Source organism: Passer domesticus, chromosome 14 (assembly GCF_036417665.1).
Source record: "Passer domesticus isolate bPasDom1 chromosome 14, bPasDom1.hap1, whole genome shotgun sequence".
In the NCBI taxonomy this organism is placed as follows: domain Eukaryota; kingdom Metazoa; phylum Chordata; class Aves; order Passeriformes; family Passeridae; genus Passer; species Passer domesticus.
The window spans coordinates 17,041,439-17,061,622 of record NC_087487.1 but is presented as its reverse complement, the minus strand read 5'-3'; the positions used below and the strand labels follow the sequence as shown (position 1 = coordinate 17,061,622).

Sequence of the window (20,184 nt, the reverse complement as noted above, 5' to 3'; positions counted from 1 at the left end):
ACCATAATTACCCCTAACCAGATCATGGTTACACCCTGTTCCCTGCAGCACTTGGGATTTCCAGACTGAAACACATCACAGGCAGATATGGGGGCTGTTTCTATCCCTCCTAATGTCCACAGCAAAGCTTATGGGGTCCCTAGTCCACACAGGACTGCTTATGCAAACCTGTATTTAACAAATTATTTGGATGAGCCAAAGTAAATAGGCAATGGGGACACCATGGGAAACAAAGGAGCAGTTCTAGCTGAATGACCACGTTATGCCTTCACAGTATTTTACGAGGAACACTTTAGCCCTGAGGAAAAAGTGTGAGGATATAAACCTCAACTCATTATATAAAAGATATATGAACAGCTCCTCAGATCACCAGAGACACACACCTTCTCGCCATCCTTGGACTGTAAGGAGAAAGGGCAAAATATCTTTAACTGTCTCCCATTCCTTCCCATCTCCTGTGTGTCCCTGCCCTGCAACAGCCCAGGGCAGCACTGCAGTCTCCAGTGCTGCAGTTCCCTGGGTGCAGCCGGGAAGCACTTGGACAAACAGAGCAGCACTGCTGGCTCTCAGCACATCCCTGGGGACAGAGCAGCACCTCTGTGCTGGACACTTGCTGTGACACTGGAGCCCCAGAGTCTGGGCTCCGGGGAGCACGTTCAACCTCTGGCATATAACCCTGCAATCCGATCTCCCCACTCCCATGTGGGCCATCCCTTCCCGCCTCCAAGGCTCCCTGCCCTGGGCACCAGCTTAAACCCACCTGCTCTGAGCTGTTAGCTGGTCAAGTGTGCTCCTCTAACATGGAATTTATCTGCAGTTTCTGGGATGCTGGCACAACCTGCCTGCCGAGGATAGGCAGGGTCAGTGGGATGAGAGCCCTCTGGAGCTGCTGCAAAAACAGGCCACAGCCCAGTCAAGCATTAACCCCCAGGACCGCTCCCAAAGGCGGCAGCGGCAGTCCAGGCAGGAATTGGAAAGGCAGTGAGATGTTCCCACAAACAGGCCAGCCCTTTGGCAGACGGGGGCAGGAGGGCCGGGGCGGCACACAAACACAAGCTCTCATAAGGCCATAAAGAGCTTCTGTTTCCCGACACACTGCAGCAGCGGCAAGGCGGAGGCAGGGAGAGCAGCAGTCCCGGGCCACGTGGCAGGTCAAACCACCGCCCAGTTTGTTGGCATCCTCCAAAGTTTAAATACGCTTTGAGCCAGCAGTGAATCATCCCTGGCAGGTAAGAATGATATTAATTTATGACATGCCAAGTGCAAGCAGATCTTTTGGTGTCAGTCCAATGGTTTTAGCCTTATTAACACACGGCGATGGCTCAGGTTGCAGCTGTGCACATTAAACTCTGGCAAGTGGCATTTTAAACAATGACAAACTTCAGAACAATCACTCCACACATGGAGCCAGGCCAGGCAAAACTGAAGGGTGGCAGAATAAAGGTCAAGGGGGGAACCTGTTTGTCTGGGAGAGGAACAGGTGGCCTGCTTGGCTTGCTGCAGGGTCTCTAAACTGTCTGAAGGACACAGTCAGGGATCATTTTAACCCATTAAGCTGCTTAAGCCTTCCTTTACACCGGTCTGAACTTCGAGAAAGCATTACATCTTAAAGAGCTTAGTAATACATCTTTAGGAAAGCTCTCCCCTGTGCTTATGCATCCAGAGTGCACATGCTGCACTGTGCACAGGCACATCCTTCCCGTGACAGCAGGACCCTTCTGGCAGCTGAGCCAGATCCAAGCAGCTAACACACAGAAAGCTTTAAAGTAAAGCCCTGCACCAGAGCAGAATGTCACACTGGGACACAACAAGGGGAATGTGCCCCCATCGCCACTGTGCCACTCAAAAGGCCCGAGGACACTGTCAGAGAGAAAAACATCTCCTCACCAGTTCCTCCCTCACCAGCTTCACACAGGACACGGAGCAAACTGTGGCTGCCAAGACCTTGGGATGTGCCCATGGAACTCAAACCACATCCAGCAAGGAGGGCTGTGACAGCCAGTGACTTCTGAGGGCAGCTTCTTACCTTAACACCCAGGCAGAGCAAAGTCAGTCCAAACCATTCCTGCCAGCTGTGTTTGCACCAGAAAATAGGATGATGGAGACATAAAAGACATTTTCATGGCAGGAAACATAAATATTCCATGCCATGTTTCAAAGCTGTATTTCTCAATTTGAAAAACATCAAAATAGGGTTTTTTTAAGTGTCAAAAGCCAGATGTTTCAGAATAAAACAGCAGAATAAGACCTGACATGTAACAATGTTTTCCAATGCAGTGCTTCCAAACCAGTTGTTTTCACAATTTTTCATTTGCCCCCTCTCCACCCAGTCTTATCCTTGCAAGCAGAATTTTTATTTTCCAACCAGGTACTTCCCAAAAGAAAGAATTTTGAGCAATAAATCAGATCTTGTTAAATAAATACAAGGATTTAGCTACACACAAGATCTGATCCAAAACAGAACAGGGTGTAAATTTATAAAGAAATAGTTCTCTCAGATTTAAATACCAGGTGTGTGGATATATTTATTCCCAAATGAAATTAAAGGAATTAAATTCTTTCATAACAAGGCACTTTTATTCTGGAATAGGAGCATCCACATATGAAATTAATCAAGAATAGCTAAAGCCACAGTAAGGTCTCAGGCTACTGACTGTAAGTGAAAACAGTAAATTCATTCTGCCTCTTGCAGTTTCTTGCTACATAACACACCAGATCCCCCTGGATAAATGTTCCTGTAAGTAAAAGACCAGTCCCAGCATGTCTGTGAACACCTCATGATAATACTTCAATGAGATGGACTGGAATCAATATTTTTCATCTTGGCAGCTCGGGGCCAGCGAGCAGGAGCTGGGCAGGGCCGGCAGCCAGCGCGACACCGGCGCGGCGGGGAGGACAGCTGGCACAACACTGACCTGGAAAGACATTTCTAGCTAGCAGGTATCAGTTCCTGCACCATCTGAGCCTCCTGGAGGGAGGAGGGAAAAAGGAGATAATTAAATAGAGGTTTTCAATTCGAACCTTCTCCAAAGTGTCTTTATAGGGATCAGACAGAAGTTTGGCTACAGTCTAGACTGAGCTACTGGAGAAATTCGAGCCCCCACATTTCATAATGGAAGTTTTAAGAGCCAGGATTAGATACTGCCAGATCTAAAAACCTGATACAAAGCACTGATTTAATATACATTAATTCATTAATTCAAGGTAGGTATCCCTCAGTTCATCTGCGGCCAGAACAGAACATGTATTTGTGATCCAGGTAATTGTGCAGAAATGTGATTAGGTGGTGTCTCTGGTGGAGCACAAACCTGTGTCACTGTGCAGGTAAAAAACTGCTTTAATATTGGTCATAACAGGGTCTGTTTTCCAACCAGAAAGCAGAACAACATTTTCTGGTCAGGAGTGAGGACAGAGGGAGGAAACAAGGGCTATTATTTACAACTATACAGGCAGAGAAACAGAAGAGGCATTACACTGTGAAGAGTAATGAGCATGTCAGAAGTATAAAATCAATCTTAATTCCACAAAGATGTAAGACACAACTAAACTCCCTGTTGGGCAGTTACTCCGTTTTCATAGAAACAAAGATATAGAACAGTCAAGTGTGAATATAGAGAATAATTAATTTTGGTACTTTTAGATATGGGGTTCTCTACTGCCTGCAACCTACTGTTTTTCATCCTACTTTAAAAGGACCATTTACCTGGAATTCATATAGGAGACCTTGCCAGCCCTATTCCAAGCCAGGCTTTCTGAAGAAAGTTAAAGCTGTTTTTCTTGGTAATTCTTCTCTTCATGTATCATCTCCATTGATTCAGCTTTTTGCAAAATGAAACTGGAGAGCCAACAGAGACACAGCAAAATCAAAGGCAGCCAAATTCAAGTCCATGCTCAGACTGCTCTGGAACTTCAGTGCCAGCAAAGCAATCACAGTTATCACAAACTGACCCAACAACATTCAGCTTGATTCTCCTAATGGCTTTAACAATAAAAATCAATGGTTAGAACTCTGTAGTATAAAGGAAACCTAGTAAGATTGAAATCATAGCTACAAGTGCAGAATTTTAGGAGATCACACCACAACAAAACCAAAACAGGGCATATTTGATACAAATAGTTAATATTTACCCCTAGAAGAAACACTGGTTATCTTCTTAAATTTATTTCTTCATGAGATCCGGGCAATGTCGTCAGCACCTTTAGACCATACTTGTATCTTATGATGAATTATGAGCTCTCTTTCTCATTCCTAAACAAAATGTTAGTATTCCCAGTGGACCCTATGTGCACCAAAATGGGATTTAACAATGCTTTTTTTTTTTGCTTTCTTAATCAAATAGCTTGATTTGCTGTTATAATAGTGCACTTAAGAGAACATTCATAGTGCTGATCAATAAACAAACACAGTACTGCATTTTTCATTAGAAGAAAGCTTTCTTAACTGATCTTGAGAAAAAAAAAATAACCCTCCTAATAACTGTGAGGTGCACAGCAAATGACAGCAGAACACCTTGGGGTGTCCTGTGGCAGGGCCAGGATGTGGATGATCCTGATGGGTCCCTCCCAGCTCAGCATACTCTGTGATTTCATGGCCAGTCCTCATCACGTGGCCGTAGTCATATTTAGCACCAGGACAGGGCTCCACGAGTGGCAGCTTTCTCTGGCAGAAAGAGCCAGTCAATATTTACATTCCTCATGAACATACAAAAGAGCATCAGGGTACTTGAGAAATTAGCCTTTGATTGCCACTTGGAAGGCATCATCAGAAAGTCAAATCACTTCAGCACCTCCAACAACAGAACCGCTTTCTTGAGACTGGAGATCTCTCACAGATGTGTCAAGGTCTTTACCTGGGAGCAGGAGGTGTCTGAAGGGCACAATGGGTGCTGAAAGAGCCTGATGTGAGGGGTTTATTATTTAAAACGTGAAAAGTAAAAAAAGCATATGGTCAACTCCTGCTTTCTTTCGTGCTGAAGCAGCAGACAGGAATCTGATAGTCCTGAGCCAGCCAGAGGGAATACTGGTGGGGTTCTTCAGTGCAGGATAGAGAGGGTTCTGCTGTAACATTAAATTGTTGCTGAAGTTGGGGGACCCAGATGCAGTGGGTTCAACCTGGCATTCAAGTTTTCAAAATGTCACCACATAGAACAGCCCTAAATCTTGGCTTAGAAGTCACAAAACATCCAGTGCCTTTCCAAGTGAGATCTCAGCTCCTCTCATTTCCTGCATACAATAGCATTATTCAGTCACTGAAGTTTCCACTTAGCTTGCATTTATGCCAAGTACTTTTAATTGCAAAGGAAAAGGATGTTAAGCTCTCCCATTTCTTTTTTTCTAATTCATAAGGGACACATCAGTGGCTGGTAAAAGTTATAGGTTAAGGGTTGTTCTCCCATTTATTAAGGGACTGACATCCTCCTCCTGCTGCCAGGCAAACAGAGGTTACCTCCACTGCAAGGGTAGGAAAAGTTACCTTGTCACTTGTAAAACACAAAAAAGGCAAATAATTGTAAACTAACTACCAAACAGGCTTCAGGGAAGTCTGGACAGCACCTACACCTGCAAGGTTTACAACTGATCTGAGTCACCTTGGCCACCACAGGTCTCACTGGATACTGAGTAATTCACCCAACACACTCACAGAAATCCAGACAGCATCCAGCTCAAAGAACTCATCACAACATGGAGAGCAGCAGCTTTGACTGAAGCAAAATGCTGCATAGAAAGGAGTGAAACAACTGGAAAAACAGATGCTTAATTTCTACTTATTTTTGGCAGCCTCGTTCCCATGATATCTGTTAAATGAGGAAAAAAAGCTGCTGAATGTTGCTTAGTAAGGAATCCATGAACCACAGCCTCATCTCTGGACTATCAGGGTGGCAGTACAGCCCTACAGAAACTTATTTTCCTTTTGATCAATCCGTGGAAGGGTCTGAAGTAACGTTTCCATATGGGTTTTGTTCCTATTATGCAAGATCTGATGAACTACATTGTCTGAGACAAAGGGATCAAATGAATTGAAGTGGTGTTTTGGGCTTGGGAGTGCTTTTAGTGTCTTCACCCCACCTCTTCAGCCTTGGGACAAGAGACTTATTAGCTAATTACCATGCAAATGAACTGAAATGTAAATTAAATGCTACATTCTAACATAGCTTAATAGTCCCAGGAGCAAGAATTTAGTTAATTTTAATGAATGGTAATTCTATCAAAAAATATAGTTTATTAACAAGCACATACAATAATTTGCACCACTAACTTTAAATAAACCATCTAGAGTAAGCTCACCTTCACACTAAGTGACATTTGGTTAATACAGAGCAAGAAAGCAATGCACATGTGCTTTCCACAGACACAGAATGAACTCAGTTGCAAACAGAGTTCAAGTTATAATCCAAAAAAGGGCACATAAAAGCAAAAGCAATGAAGACTTCACATGAACATTGCCATTTCTTTCCACCAGACCTTCAGTCTCCTACAAAATAGGTCTGTAATACAAAAAAGTAATAAAAACTCTGGATTCAATTTATTCAGCCTCTTCCATCACAAGTTAACTATAACATTTTGCAACAACACGAGTAGTATTAAGAGGGAGGCAAGAGGCAAAGATAGTTACATCTTGGAATTATGGAAGTGCAGCTGCAGACAGAGCAGCAGCCATGGATTCTGGTGTCGTCCCAGTTTTTGCAAGAAATACAAAGATGGCAACACACATTCCTCCCTCTCATCAATAAGAACTTGACCCATTGTCCACTGACATCAGGGCAGAAGTTCTTCTGTTATCAGTGGTACTGTGGTGGGCCAAAGTGGCCTTCAAAAGCCAGTTGTCCTCTGTAGTGACAGGTTTGTCACTCTCCAGTCTTCAGCTGGGCTGTGATGTCAGTAGAACCTGACACGCTGCTCCCACACGGGTGTTAGAACAGTCCTGTGCTCCCTTCAATGCCAGAAGAAGGGATTCAGCAGAATTCAATCTGCAGGAATTGAAGCCAACTTGGCAATAAACAGCAGCGCTCTGCTCAGAGCAACATCTCAACCTCACCACAACCAAGTAAATAGGAGGTTTGTAATGAACCGTGGTAAGAGCCCAGCAGAAGCATCAGAACAGAAAAATACACAATTCTTTGTATTAGACCTTGCTCTTTTGCAGGAAAGGGCATTTCTGATCCTCTGAGAGATGATGAGGAAGGTTCCCAGGAACAGTGCTCTGAATGCAACACTGTTCATGGCACAAGCACTCAAAAGGATTTTTAAACAAAGCCAGAGATTCCTCCATTTCCTTCATGGCAGAACAAAAAGCTACGTCTATATAGGGTTCCAATTTTATTAATATGGTGCCTATTATCACAACTTAGACAAAAGTTATGCCTGTGATCTCTAATAATAATTGGAGTTAATCTTTACTTAGAAAAATTTTATAGCAGTATCAATGGCTTAAAGATTTATTTTATCTCATTCCTCTCCTGCACCTTTGTTGTTGTAATGCCTTGAGGAAAAAAAATCCAAAAACTTTTCCTGCTTCCACACTAAGCAAAGAATTAAGATCTACTGTTAACAACAAAAAAACTTTTTAAATGGTCCTTTTTTTCAACATCTGGCACCTGAGGTTTTGTAGTACACAGAAGAAATTATCTAGGTGGGAACTAACCTGACAAACCAGAGCACGAAATCAAAAATTACCCAGAAACAAACGAACTAAAGAGAAGTCCAAGCACTGTGGCACCTTGAAAAACCAGTGATGCACAGTTCAATCAGCAACAAAATCCCTCTCTGCAATTTGCATAGCTGGCTCTCATGCTTGCTGGTTATGAAATACTCTTACAGCAGAACAACTTTAGAAAAATTTGGACAAGTGAGAATGGAGTTATTTTAATCTAGAAGAATATCACCCAAAGATACAGATGAATAAAAACACTGTTCATATAAAAAAAAAGCCCCAAAACATCAAACATGAATTTAAGCTGCATTCTCAGTCTATATATTGTCTTTCCCCTTCTTTGTTTTATAAAAATAGGGTATGACATTTCAGCTTCAATTGCATGTTTAAGTCATTTATTTATTGAACATTCCATTCTTGAAATATCATCTATTAAAGTGTTAGTTAAGATTCATCCTGCTTATAGAACAGGCTAAATTTCTTCTGAACTGCACTTGGAGACAATAATAAAGAGACTGATGCAGACTCAATAAGAAATAATTAAATTATAGGAAGAAGAAAAAAAATAAATAGGTATAATAATAAAATCAAGCTTCACTCTTCTTGACTCCTAATAAAACAAATGCTGATGTCTTTTAGGTGATCACAGCCAGATTTAACTCCAAAATAGTAATTTACAGGCTGAATTCAGATATAAACTGTGATTTCAAGTCTACAACTTGCTATAAAAAGAGGACAAAAACTTCCAAGAAAACATCTCCTTCAGAGACAGAGGAAGCCACAGTAAAAATTAATACTGAAAAATCCTGATCAGAGTATTTGTATAAAAATTAACATCTGTAACACTACCATAGCTTTTATCATCTCTTTTTAAAAAAGTGGATTCTGTCCTACACTTGCACATTTCTGATACAGATATAACTGTACATGGGCAATTTTCATCTCAGTTCTGAGGTACTGAAGGAAAAGGATAAAGCTGAAGGTGGATTTTGCTGCCTCAGCAGTGAACCCTGTGGGGTGGCTGGGACTGCTGGGATTCCAACATGGAAACAAACCTGGGAAATGACACAGACAGAAATGCAAAAGCACCAAGGCTGCTTGGACATGGCTCTTTCCCCTACTGCAAAGCAGATTTAATAAATGGGATTTATTTTAGAAAGTTTCACAATTCTTAAGCAGTAGATGATACTTGCATTCCTGAATGATTAAGTTCTACATTTCTTAATGCTAATTCAACTCTCTAAAACCAACCCAATAAAACCAGGAAAGATTTTTACAAGTTACATGCACAACCTAAAAATTCCACCCTCAAAAACTGCCTTTTTGGTACTCTTTTAAGCTCTTAAGATACTCTATTTATTGAAGAGATGCCAGGAAGCCTGCAGAGGGAACAAATGCTTCTTTGGCAACAGGAAAACATTTTAATGCCTCCTGCCTTCAAAGTACGCACACCTCACCACAACATATGCTAATACACTACCAAATAAGTCTCTTTATCTTGCCATTTTTATAACAAACTGTTTCATTCATATCTATTTCAGCTTGTAACTACCTACTGCACAGAGCAGCACACTGTGCTAAATCAACAAGTGGTTTATACCTAAGAAATAGAAAGTAAAAAAAAAAAAAGAACAAATTATATTAAAAAAATATTACATATTCAAAAACAAATCAAAAGGTGCTAATCATCCATAAACTGTTTTAGTATAAAATCAAAATGTTTAGTCACATAGGCATTTTGGGCCTTTTTTCCATCCTTTGTTCTTTATTTAAAATAAACAAGATGTCACAAAAAAGATTCCCACAAATATGATAGTGAGTGGCAATTTGCACCAAATCTGCCATTAATGTATAAAAACAAAAGTCCCAGCCCTTCTGTGTAGGTAGCCATGTGTGCAAATATACCTGTGCATGGAGAAACACACCTGCTCCTGGACTTCCAGCCTTCTCCAAGGCACACAATCCACTGACACACTTGGACAAATCAGCCAAATGCTGAATCTAGAAAAAGATCAAGACCAGCTCTTTGCAGAGCTACAGCCTGCAACAGTAAAAATACAATAAATATAAAGTTTACTATCATATTACTAGTTGGATTTTTTCCAAGGGAAATTGATACTTAAAGTTGTCTTCTTCCTGAAGAATTCCGTGGAACAAAAGGAGAACTATTTCTAAAAATAAAGCAATGAAAATAAAGACAACACACCCTCAAACATGCTGGAGCAAGAGCCCTTAGTGTAGGCATCAGTACCAGCCTTCACTGAAACAGGATCTTCAGTCTCCAGACATATCTTAGCTACTCCCATTAAATAACTGTGGTATTTAATGATACTAGAAAGAAAGATCTGCTTTTAGCATGTGGATTTAAATACCACACAGAACTGTCAAAGACTTGGTATACAACTGGGATAACTCTGCTGCAGTAAACATTAAGATGAGAGGGAGAAAGTAAGGCTGAATTCTATGGAAAAGTCACTGGGATCCATCAAAGGCTTCTGCAGGCTTACAGCAGCACACCTGATTGCAGCTGTACAGGGGAAGAGGACAGGGATGAATAAGTGAAAAATTTGTTTGCCATAACTGAACTTTTCTTTTTCCAGTTAGAGGAATGCAACTGCCTCAAATGATGCAATGGGTCAACCTGAAATCAGGCACATTTGAAAAATACTGGAAATCCTGAAGTCAGAGCTTGTGAATGTGTTTGGTTTGTGTGCTGCCTTGGAGGAGAAAGAAATTAATACTTTTAAAAGCTCAGTATTTACACTTCTGAAAAGTTCCTGCAGTTCATCCAGATTTGATAGGGCAGGATTTAAGTGCCTCAGAGTGTTCCTGACTGGGCACTTCTGCTGCTTTGGCACAAGCACACAAGGTATTCCAGTACCACGGGGACACGGCATCGAACGCAGCTTTACACTGGCAGCACTCCTGAGGAGGTTGAAATGTTTATCAACTCAGTAGGTCAAAAGTCTGCAGACACTGGGTGGAGCAGCAGTATGCCACAAAACTAACAGTTGTCCTCCTAGGAGAAAAAAAAAACAACAAAAGGGGAGGGGGGGAACAGTTGTCAGTAAAGATTAAAGCTCCTGGCTCCATTCCACACAGACAACGTGCTGGTTTGTAAAATACGGGATTAGCCCATCTCCACAGCCCAGAAAAAGCACAGGTTCATTTGCTGTCTCTGAGTGCCTGACACCAAGGCAGGGAAACACTGCAGGGCTTCTCAAAACTGGTTTCTTATGCACTGGCTTTAGAGCAGCAGTGTGTGGTTTTTCTCTCTGAGCAGGGTGTGCCTGAGTGTCACAGCCAGCAGGTTTAGCAGCTGACAGGAAAATAGCTGGGCAGCCTCGGCCCTGCTCGTGTGTTTCTTAAATTACTGCTTGTAGGCATGACATGACTGAAGGCCAGTGTCCTCCCTGGTTAGCAGAGTGAACAAGCAGATCTTCAGAAAGGATGAGTGACAGGCAGAGCTGTCACACCGTGCCACGCAGTGCAGCAGGAATGGCACTGTGCAAGTGCGATCCGAGCCTCACAGTGACCCTGCTCCTGCTCCAGCCTGGCAGGGACTGAGATATCTGCCTTCAAAATGTTCAGATCTGTTTTTCACTAACCCAGAAATCACACTTTACCCAGTGCTCATGGCATCTGTGCTTCTTCAGATACAGAAATCCACTCCAACACGTAACTCTCCCTCCCTCTAAGAGGATACAGAATGTGGTACGGAATCCAGGCAGGAGTTACTGGCATGGATGTGGCATGTGCTAATCAGAGCTGTTCAAACACCCAGGATCCCTACCCTGTGTGTTTTCATGGTCACTTTAAGCTCTTTAGAACAGAATCCCTGTCCTTCACATCTTTCTAAACCAGCTATCACACCTCCACAATTCCACATAATCTTACCACGTCAAGTGCACAAGCTACAGAGATAAGGATGACAGGCTGCCCTGTTTAGATCTCATTTTCTGTGGATTTGCATCAAATGTCAGCTACTTAAGATTGGATTCATTAAAGGCATTTTGCAGAACACAGTACATTCTTGTCTAAGCGAAGGAATGATAACTATTTTTGAAACAAGTGAAAACCATGCAGAAATACTATTTTTAATTATTATATTTTAGAATGTTAATTTTAGAATGTTCATCCAAAACAGCTCTAAAGTATGTTTTTGTGGAGTCTTAATTTTAATAATTCCTAAAGGTGCCTACTGATAATGTCTATCATCTTGTAACTGTAACTTGAGCAATGAGCAATGCTTAGCAATTAATTACAAAGTAGTCCAAACTCTCACACTGTTGAATTATTCAGGGTAATAGATGGATTTAGTGACTAGCCAGTAGTTTTCAATCATTTTCTTAGAAAATGATACTGTTGAATGTTTGAAAGAGATTCTTTATAGCATGATTATAACATGACTAAGAGTATTATGACTGTAATATGGGAGTTAATTATTTCACTCAACATGAAATCTACTGAATTTCGACATATGACTGAAGTGAAGAGTGGGAAATTGAAATGTACAATCTCTGCAATCAGATCTTTCTAAGAAAGATGGCTTTTCCAAAATAGCATTTATGCAGCCCTCTGGCTGCTGCCCAGATTTGGCATACCTAAGTTGTTTCATTTCATAAAGCTGAACTGCTTACAAATCAGATGCTTCTCATGTTACAAACTCACAGCAAAACAGGCTGTGATACAGCTGTGCAAAACAGGTACCATCGACCTGAACCACCCATTAGTCTCTTCTCTTTTATTGAAGATCTTCCTATGGAAAAGCAGTTTCTTGTTTTTATGGAAGACCAAATCAACTATCAAATCAATGGATTTCCTCAGGCCAGGAACTAAGTGGTGTTCCTGCATTATACAGACACCAACAAGTAATCTCAAAAACATTCCTTTTTAGAGCACCTTTCTTCTCTGCCCACCACCTTTAGGTATATGCTTTGTAATTAATGGCTTGACTTGAATTCTCTAACAAGAATCTAACATCACCTTTGCTTTTTTAATTCCAAGTGACTTAGCTTTAAACCCCCTTTATTACTTTTCAAACAGTACTTTTCAAAGCTGATATTCCTTAGATGATGCTTTTCCATTGCAGAAAGTGGATTCATTGATATTATGGCTCATGGAAGGCTACAGTATCCACTCAGACTAATAAGGATTGGGGAAAGAATCACTGCAAAACAATCAGGGCTCACCTTAAAGATATTTTATATCTTTATCTACATGAAGGCAACATTCCCTGCACCATATTCCCATTTTGAGTCCCTTCTATGACTGTACTGTCCAGCAGGACAGCAAGTCTGTGTGGGTGTGTGCACTTGACTTGTGAATCCTGCAGACACTTTCACAACTGCTACAACCATAAAAGTGAAGTATTATTAAAAACATGTATTGCTACAAAATGTATGTTCCTATGCAGAATGCTTCCACAGCATATCTCAAGTTAATTAGTGTGGAAATTAAAACAAGAGTATTTTACTGCAGAACATTTTAATTAAGCTCCAGCTTTAGAGCTTTTTTCCATCTTGATCCTGCAGCACTTTTTGTTTGGTGGCGGCAATCTAAAGTCAGGGTTGAGACCATGAGGGCAATTACTGGTGTTAGCACCACTTCCTTCCCAGGGCACAGAGCTGCCAGGCATGTGCTGCACTACCACAAACAGCTCAATCCCATTCTATCCAAACCCCTTCCTGTCTTACACCAGGCTGAGACAAGCATATCTGAAGACCCTTTTAACAGACTAGCAGAAATATTTTGGTTGACTCATGAATAAAATATTTGTCAACATAGACATGCAATCACAGGCTAGGGACTTTAGATCTGAAATGCTAAGTTTAAAAAAAAAAATCCTTAAGAATATGCTTTGTTCCATAAGGTGTTTTTCTTCCTAAACAAAACCCCAGAGTAATTTCCTGTATAATTACCCTTGATGCAATCCTGCCATTGGAGTTTCCCTCAAGGGAAAGAGCTTTGGGTAGACAATGGTAAACATAGGCTGGCTGCAGCGGTGGCAGTGTCCCAAGGGACAGTGCAGCAATTCCAAGAGGCTTTTGGGTAGTGAGATTGGAGTCAGAAAGTTTAAATCTAAAGAAGAAAAGAAACAAAAAATATTTATAATACAATGATTGCATGATAAAGGCAAACACAAGCATGATCCATGAACAATTCAGAAAACAGCTGCCTCACATTCTTAAGGTTTTGTCAAAACAATGAGGTAATACAAATTACCACAATTAAAGTGAGGCACATAGTGCTTTCCATGTCTAAATTCAAAAAGTTGGAGTTAAATGTACCAGTTTAGCAACTGTGGGCATAAGTTTAACTGGGCTAAAACACTCAGGTGAAAATATTATAACTTGAGCAAATATCAGAAAGGATTAAAAGATCATGAAGGATTTTTAGACACAGAGATGATCTAGACAAATGTTTAGTAACTAATAACAATACAACATTATGAAAAAGACATCAGTAGTATTTTATTAAAATACTTCAGCAACCAATCCAGCAGGATAGCTAACCTCACTACAAAGCCCAACCTCCACCATCAGCAAAAAGAGATTTGCAGTATTTGGAATGACTTGAAATTCAATCCAGCCCAGCATAATTCTCAGTGGCCCAACCAAAGAGACCACTCTAAAAAGATCGATACATTCCTCATCTGTTAAGTGTTCCCCCACAGCCTACAAGATGCCATCATTTTCACCAAAAGGGACTCCAGGGTCATTTCCTGGGAAAGAGCCATCACTTTCCCAGGCCTGGCCCAAACCACAGAGTGTTTTATAAATTAAACCCCACATGCTAATCTCCATCTAGAAACTGAGAGACAGCCAAGACAGGTGAGTGAGTTTAGGTGCTGAGTAATCAAGACAAGATGCAGTACCTGATAAATCAGTTTTATGGTATCACACTGGTTTCAGCTCTCCACCACTGCAAGGTTGAACCCCAGACACAATGTACCACAAGAGCCCCAAGGAGGGGACGAGCAGGACATTTGCGTCACAAAGAAAAGGTCACACTGCAGCCTAGCAAAGACTGAGGAAAAGTAGTCCAGTCACTTCTGTCACTTCCCCAGCAGCCGCCAAGTATTTAACAGCACTCTTGAAACTGCAAATTTAGGCAGTGACAGATGAAATCTGCTACTTTAATCATATGTGCCACCTGCTTCCCTAGCACAGCATTATCGTACACCTGTCTGACACAGGCACTGCTCCTGCCCACCAAAACTGGGCTCTTGCAGTGCCAATGCCCACAGTCCTTAATAAGGTCACTCAGAATAGGACATAGCTATGGGTGTGTGTATATGGATATATAAATCCATCTTTTTCAGGTTCTGCATCTTGGCTGAAAATAGGTGTAATCCTCACAGCCTTGTATAAAACCGTCTACAAACCAGTCCTTAAACTGATTTTGCAGTATCACCTTCCCATTCCCACACCAAGGTTCACTGGCATCTTCAGGAACTATATCCACACAGCTGGATTCCAAAAATGATAGTGCAAGTCACAAGTGGGTGAGAAAAGGCAGACCTCCTTGTACACTTCTCCTGGCAAAGCAGTGAGGATTTACTCCAGTGGCCAAGGTACAAAGAGACCCTTTCCATAACCCCTCTGATCTTCCCACTGGAAATCTCCACTCTTCCGCTTTCTCCTTTGACCTTTAAAGCTGAGAATTCCCAAGATAGCATCAACAGTGGGGAGTCACAACACATCCAGATCTGAGAGGATCTGCAGGTTATCATCAGATATTGCTAACTCATGTGATTGCATGATGCAGAACCAGATGAGCCAAGGGCCACTTTAGAGCAGAGAGCCTGAATTGGGGCAGAACTAAAGCAGCTCAGCTGTCACGCTGTGCTGAAATGGCCGAGGGCTGCTCGCATTTCTTCTGCCTTATGTATAACAAGTCTGCCAGTTTAGGAGTGTGCTGCCTGGCAAGGAGCTGCATTGTTGGCTGATGCATCTGATCTTGCCTCAGGAACTGTATTTCTCATCTCCTATTTCCATTAAAGAGTTTCTCCTGCAAAAAAGTGTCCTTCTTCATACAGGCTTCAAGTAAGAGACCATTTATAAGCACCACTTGACCTCAGAAAGAGTCTTGGAACTCTGGTTTTTGATATTGGACATTTTTGTTCTAATGTAGCATTTCAAACATAATTTGATTAAATAAATATTTTAAAATATAAATCCTTGCCCAAGCCTTTGAAGAACTGCTAAAAATGTTCCTATCACTGCCAGAAAACACTTTCACTCTTTCTGTAATCTGAAGAAAGGAGAAAATTTCATACCTTTCAAAAACCTGTAGTAGGTGTTATAGAGGGTCCTCATGGCCAGTTCTTGCAAAGGCAGGACATGATCTGTTTCTGTCCCTATAGATTTCACCTCTGCTGGCAGGAACACAGTTAACTGGCCTGATGAAAAAGAGAGCAGTTTCACCTCTGAAACTTGAATTGGAGAACCACAACTAGAAGGACACAAGACATTTAGAAAGTGGTTAGAAAAAAAATAATAAAAGTAACTTTACAGGGAAACCCAGATGACCAACCCAAAGCAAGCCTGATACTGTTCTCCAGTGCAGCACCCCTCAAGAATTCCTTGTAGAGAGCAGTACATGGTGGGGTTGACCTTTAAAGGTCCCTTCCCAAACTATTCTATGATTCTATGTTTCTACAGATTCCCACCTTCTGTGATGTGCTAGACATGGGACATTTGGAGGAATTACTCATCAAATAACATAAAGAAACGAGAACACAGCCCCAAGGGGGTGAGCCACGTATGCTACGTGCCCATTACTCTGCCCACCTGACAATCTCTTTTAGCCTCTCCTTAGTAAATCCTCTACTGAGGGGAGCAGTTTCCTACCCAACAGTTTGCTTCCCGTGTCTTGGATCAACCAGCTGAAAACAATCATGGATCTCTCAACCATAATACATGAGGCAAACTGCAGCCCCCCAAAAAAATGTATTTTAAGTGCTACTGGGTGATTCTGTATTGCACCTTTCCCCATCCACAGAGTTCCCTTGGAGGGCATGGGGTGGGCAGAGGAAGGAAAAATAAAAACAACAGCCATGCTGTAGTGGGAAGATATCCTAATAAGTCTATTAGCCTTGCCCTTCCCAAATCATATATGGAAAGGGAAGGTTACTTGGATCCAAAGAGAGAAACTTAGCTTGTAGTAAAAATAATAACTCTTTACGTGATCCCTGTTGCAAGCGATCATACCAGAGAGACACGCATAGGAAAATTCTACTAAGAGGTTGGGGAAGTCAACAGGGGAATTGGAATTGTTTATGACAACTGAAATTTGAAGCCAAGAGCAACTTGTTAGGGCCAGTCCTAACAAATGGAACAGAAACACAAATTTGTCAGCCTTCCCAGATATGAGACCTAAAACGGAGGTAACCACTCTCAACCTTATCAGATGTGAAAGAAGTCTCATAGTACTTCTCTGACAACAAAGAATCCCATCTCCTCTGATTAAAGGAGAAACAGCCCAGAGAAACAACCAAAAAAGAGCAGCATCAAACAGCAAGCAAGTCAATAAGCCTCTTGTTAAATATTTAATACTTTCCCATTAGTGAGGTTAAAACATAAGTGGGAATTCAGAGGTCCAGTATTCCAATGATCCATTCCCAATGAGTTATCACAATAAATAAATCTATAATGTTGTATTTTCAAGCTGAATAACTCCTTACCAACCTCACAAACCCTGAACTCACTACAGCCTCTGCAGTTCAGAGCTGGGACATTTGGTCTGCTTCATGTAAAGGGTGAGGCTATTAATGCCACATACAAAATCCATGGAGGTTAAAAATTGGAATAGAGGATGGTCTAAACAGCTGGGGAAAAATAGGAGCTGCAGAAGAAGTCTGGTGGATAAATAAGTGAGGGGAAAAAAAAGCTGAGACCACCTATTGGCTGCCTTCAACAAGACTGACAAATCCCTAACTGGGGACTATGAAATCCAATCTGCAAAAAATAAGATCAAAATTTATTTTGAGTGCTGAGATCATCACCTCTCATATAAAGGACTTTTTTCAGTCAGTCTGACTGCAGGATGCCCAGACAGAGATTCAATACTTACACAAGGCAATTTATATTCTATTTTCAGAAATCAAGCTTTATGTCAGTAACAGCAGCTTGTCAGATTTTATTCTCCAGTGGAGGGCCAGACAGAGCACTAAAGCCTGGATCTTCAACTCTTGCCTGACCCATGAAAACCTTAGCCTGGTTACTAATGCTTTCTTGGAAAGAACACAGAAATTCTTCACATGACCATTATTACACAATTTTAAAGACTCTCAGCACATTATCAAATAAGACCTTTCATTTCTTAACAATATATATGTGCTCTTATAATACTGAAATTTTTTCTTAAAAATAATCTGTAATGTTTCAAGACAGTTTCACAACAAAGACAAGAATCTGTTTGGTGCACAAATAGAAACATTTTTCTTACTAGTAATTATCTCTTTTTACTATTCATTATTAAGGAAGAAAATTATTACACAGAGGCATTGCTAGAATCAATTTCATTGCAACACTTGCAATTCCTTTATTCTCTTCTAAACCAGATTTTAAAGACTAGATTCTATAATTCTGTACTAGATTTATAATATCAGAGACAGTAGCAGGTGGTCTCACCAGCACTGTACATGTAAGAACAGCAAAAAGAACTGGTAGGATCTTCACAAAGGTCAGTGCAAAGATAAAATTCTTTTCACCGAGTATAAAATGAAAACTTAAAAAAAAAAAAGAAAAAAATACATGGTTGTTGTATAAAACCAACTGAAACAGGCAGGACTGTTGGACCATCTCCAGCATTATCATTACTATTTTTGGTCACAGTCGATACAATTCTGTTAAATTTAAGGTCAATTTAATGTCTGTCTAACAATTTACAATCAGTTCTGAAAGAAAAAAGGCTAGAATTTATCCTTCCTGAAAAACAAAATTAGTAAAAGCTTGCGAGTCACACAGTTCAGCAGAACTGTAATCCAACTGCAAGTATTTAAATATCACCAAGCAGCTGACATGGGAATATTAGAAAAACCTTAAAATGCCAAGACTCAGCATCTCCCATATTGCAGCAGAGTGCAGGCTGTAGAGAGGGAATTTATATTTAATGCGAGATCTGCTGAGAGTGAGCATACCAGAAATTTATAATTAGATGGTAATGGGGACAATCCTCTTCTGATCAGTTTTACACCAGTAAGGCTCCATTCATCAGGGGTGCTGATCCTAATTTATGCCAGTGTCAGGGCAGAAAGAATTAAGCCAGTGTCCTACACAGACCACTTTTTTCTTGCATTCTAACCACAAACATGAGACAGCCCAGGATATTTTTAAAATCCACATGTAAAAATAAACCTGTCAATCCATAACTCCTAAAAAAAGTCACTTTAGTTAGTAGGTACCAAGACCTACAAGAAGCTGATACTGGGATGTAAAATGAGTGAAGGAGCTGTACATAAATTTTCAAGATATGACCAACAACTTACAGAAATGCGAGCACTTAGAAACAAAGAGATGCTGCAATATATGAAAATTATTTTGTTCTTTCTTTAGTTCTGAAAACTCTGTGAAGTCTACACTTTTGGCCAACTTTGAAAGCCAGCTCTAGACCTTACATTATTATTACAAATTCTTTCAGAGTAACTTCACTGTTATGCCTTAATACTAAAATAGTCAAAAGTCAGCAATTAACACAGAAGATTTATTACAAAAATAAAACAGAGCAGGGAGCTGCAGTAATCCCCTCCAAGTAACATCAACTCTGAATCAATCACAGACACACAAAAAATAACTAGCTGTATCATACAGGAGAAGTTTTACAAGGACAGGTACACAAGACATCTGAATTAATTCATACCTACCCACTGCAACCAATGACTTTATTGTACAGATAAGATGGGAGGCCTTTCAGGTGAATGTTGTTGTCCACATAAACATATTGGAGCTCTCGAGAACGACCTAAATCTGGGTTTAGAAAACAAGGAAAGTCAAGGGGAGAAAGGATGACATAGTGACAATTATAAGCAAAACAATTCTCTTTAATTATAAATAAGCTAATCAGACTCAATGTAAGCAAACATAAATTAGTACTTCTCAGTTGTAAAATTTCAGCCAATGGTTTTATTATGGATGAGCTGAAAAGCTGTTTAGAAGCAAGCATTTCAAATTACTAAAACAAAACAAAGCCCCCTTTCAGAAGCCCTGAAAATCCCATTATAAATAATTAAATTTTAACATTGACAAACTCTGAAGTCAGTTTGAAGAAGCAAAGGGACAATTGATTTCAAATCCTCCGTGCATACTTCAAGTTCATAAGGTCAAACCTGCTTTCATTAACTGGCCTCATGTCAGTGAAATCACAGCTTCTCTATCTTTGGGAAAGTGGGCAAGACAGACACAAGAATGTGCTCTGTCCCCCTCCCTCTCTTCTCCAAGAAGAGATCCTTGCTGGGATTCATTAGCCTTAACCAAATACAAGTGCAGTCATTCAGAAACGAGTCTGTGAGATGCAGCGAATTCCAGAGC

General features: G+C 40.7%; 1 protein-coding gene across 4 annotated transcripts in view; it reads right to left on the bottom strand.

The window, feature by feature from the left end:
• Positions 1-6,501: 6,501 nt before the first annotated feature.
• Positions 6,502-20,184, bottom strand: part of LRRC28 (leucine rich repeat containing 28) — a 51,227-nt gene continuing 37,544 nt past the window's right edge. For all 4 annotated transcript variants that reach the window (XM_064389717.1, XM_064389718.1, XM_064389719.1 and 1 more), the window contains 4 exons: positions 19,521-19,623; positions 15,933-16,108; positions 13,573-13,732; positions 6,502-10,670 (listed from right to left, as the gene is read on the bottom strand). In XM_064389717.1, the coding sequence (XP_064245787.1) occupies positions 10,598-10,670; positions 13,573-13,732; positions 15,933-16,108; positions 19,521-19,623 (512 nt within the window). In that variant the 3' untranslated portion in view covers positions 6,502-10,597. The remainder of the gene's footprint in view (positions 10,671-13,572; positions 13,733-15,932; positions 16,109-19,520; positions 19,624-20,184) is intronic.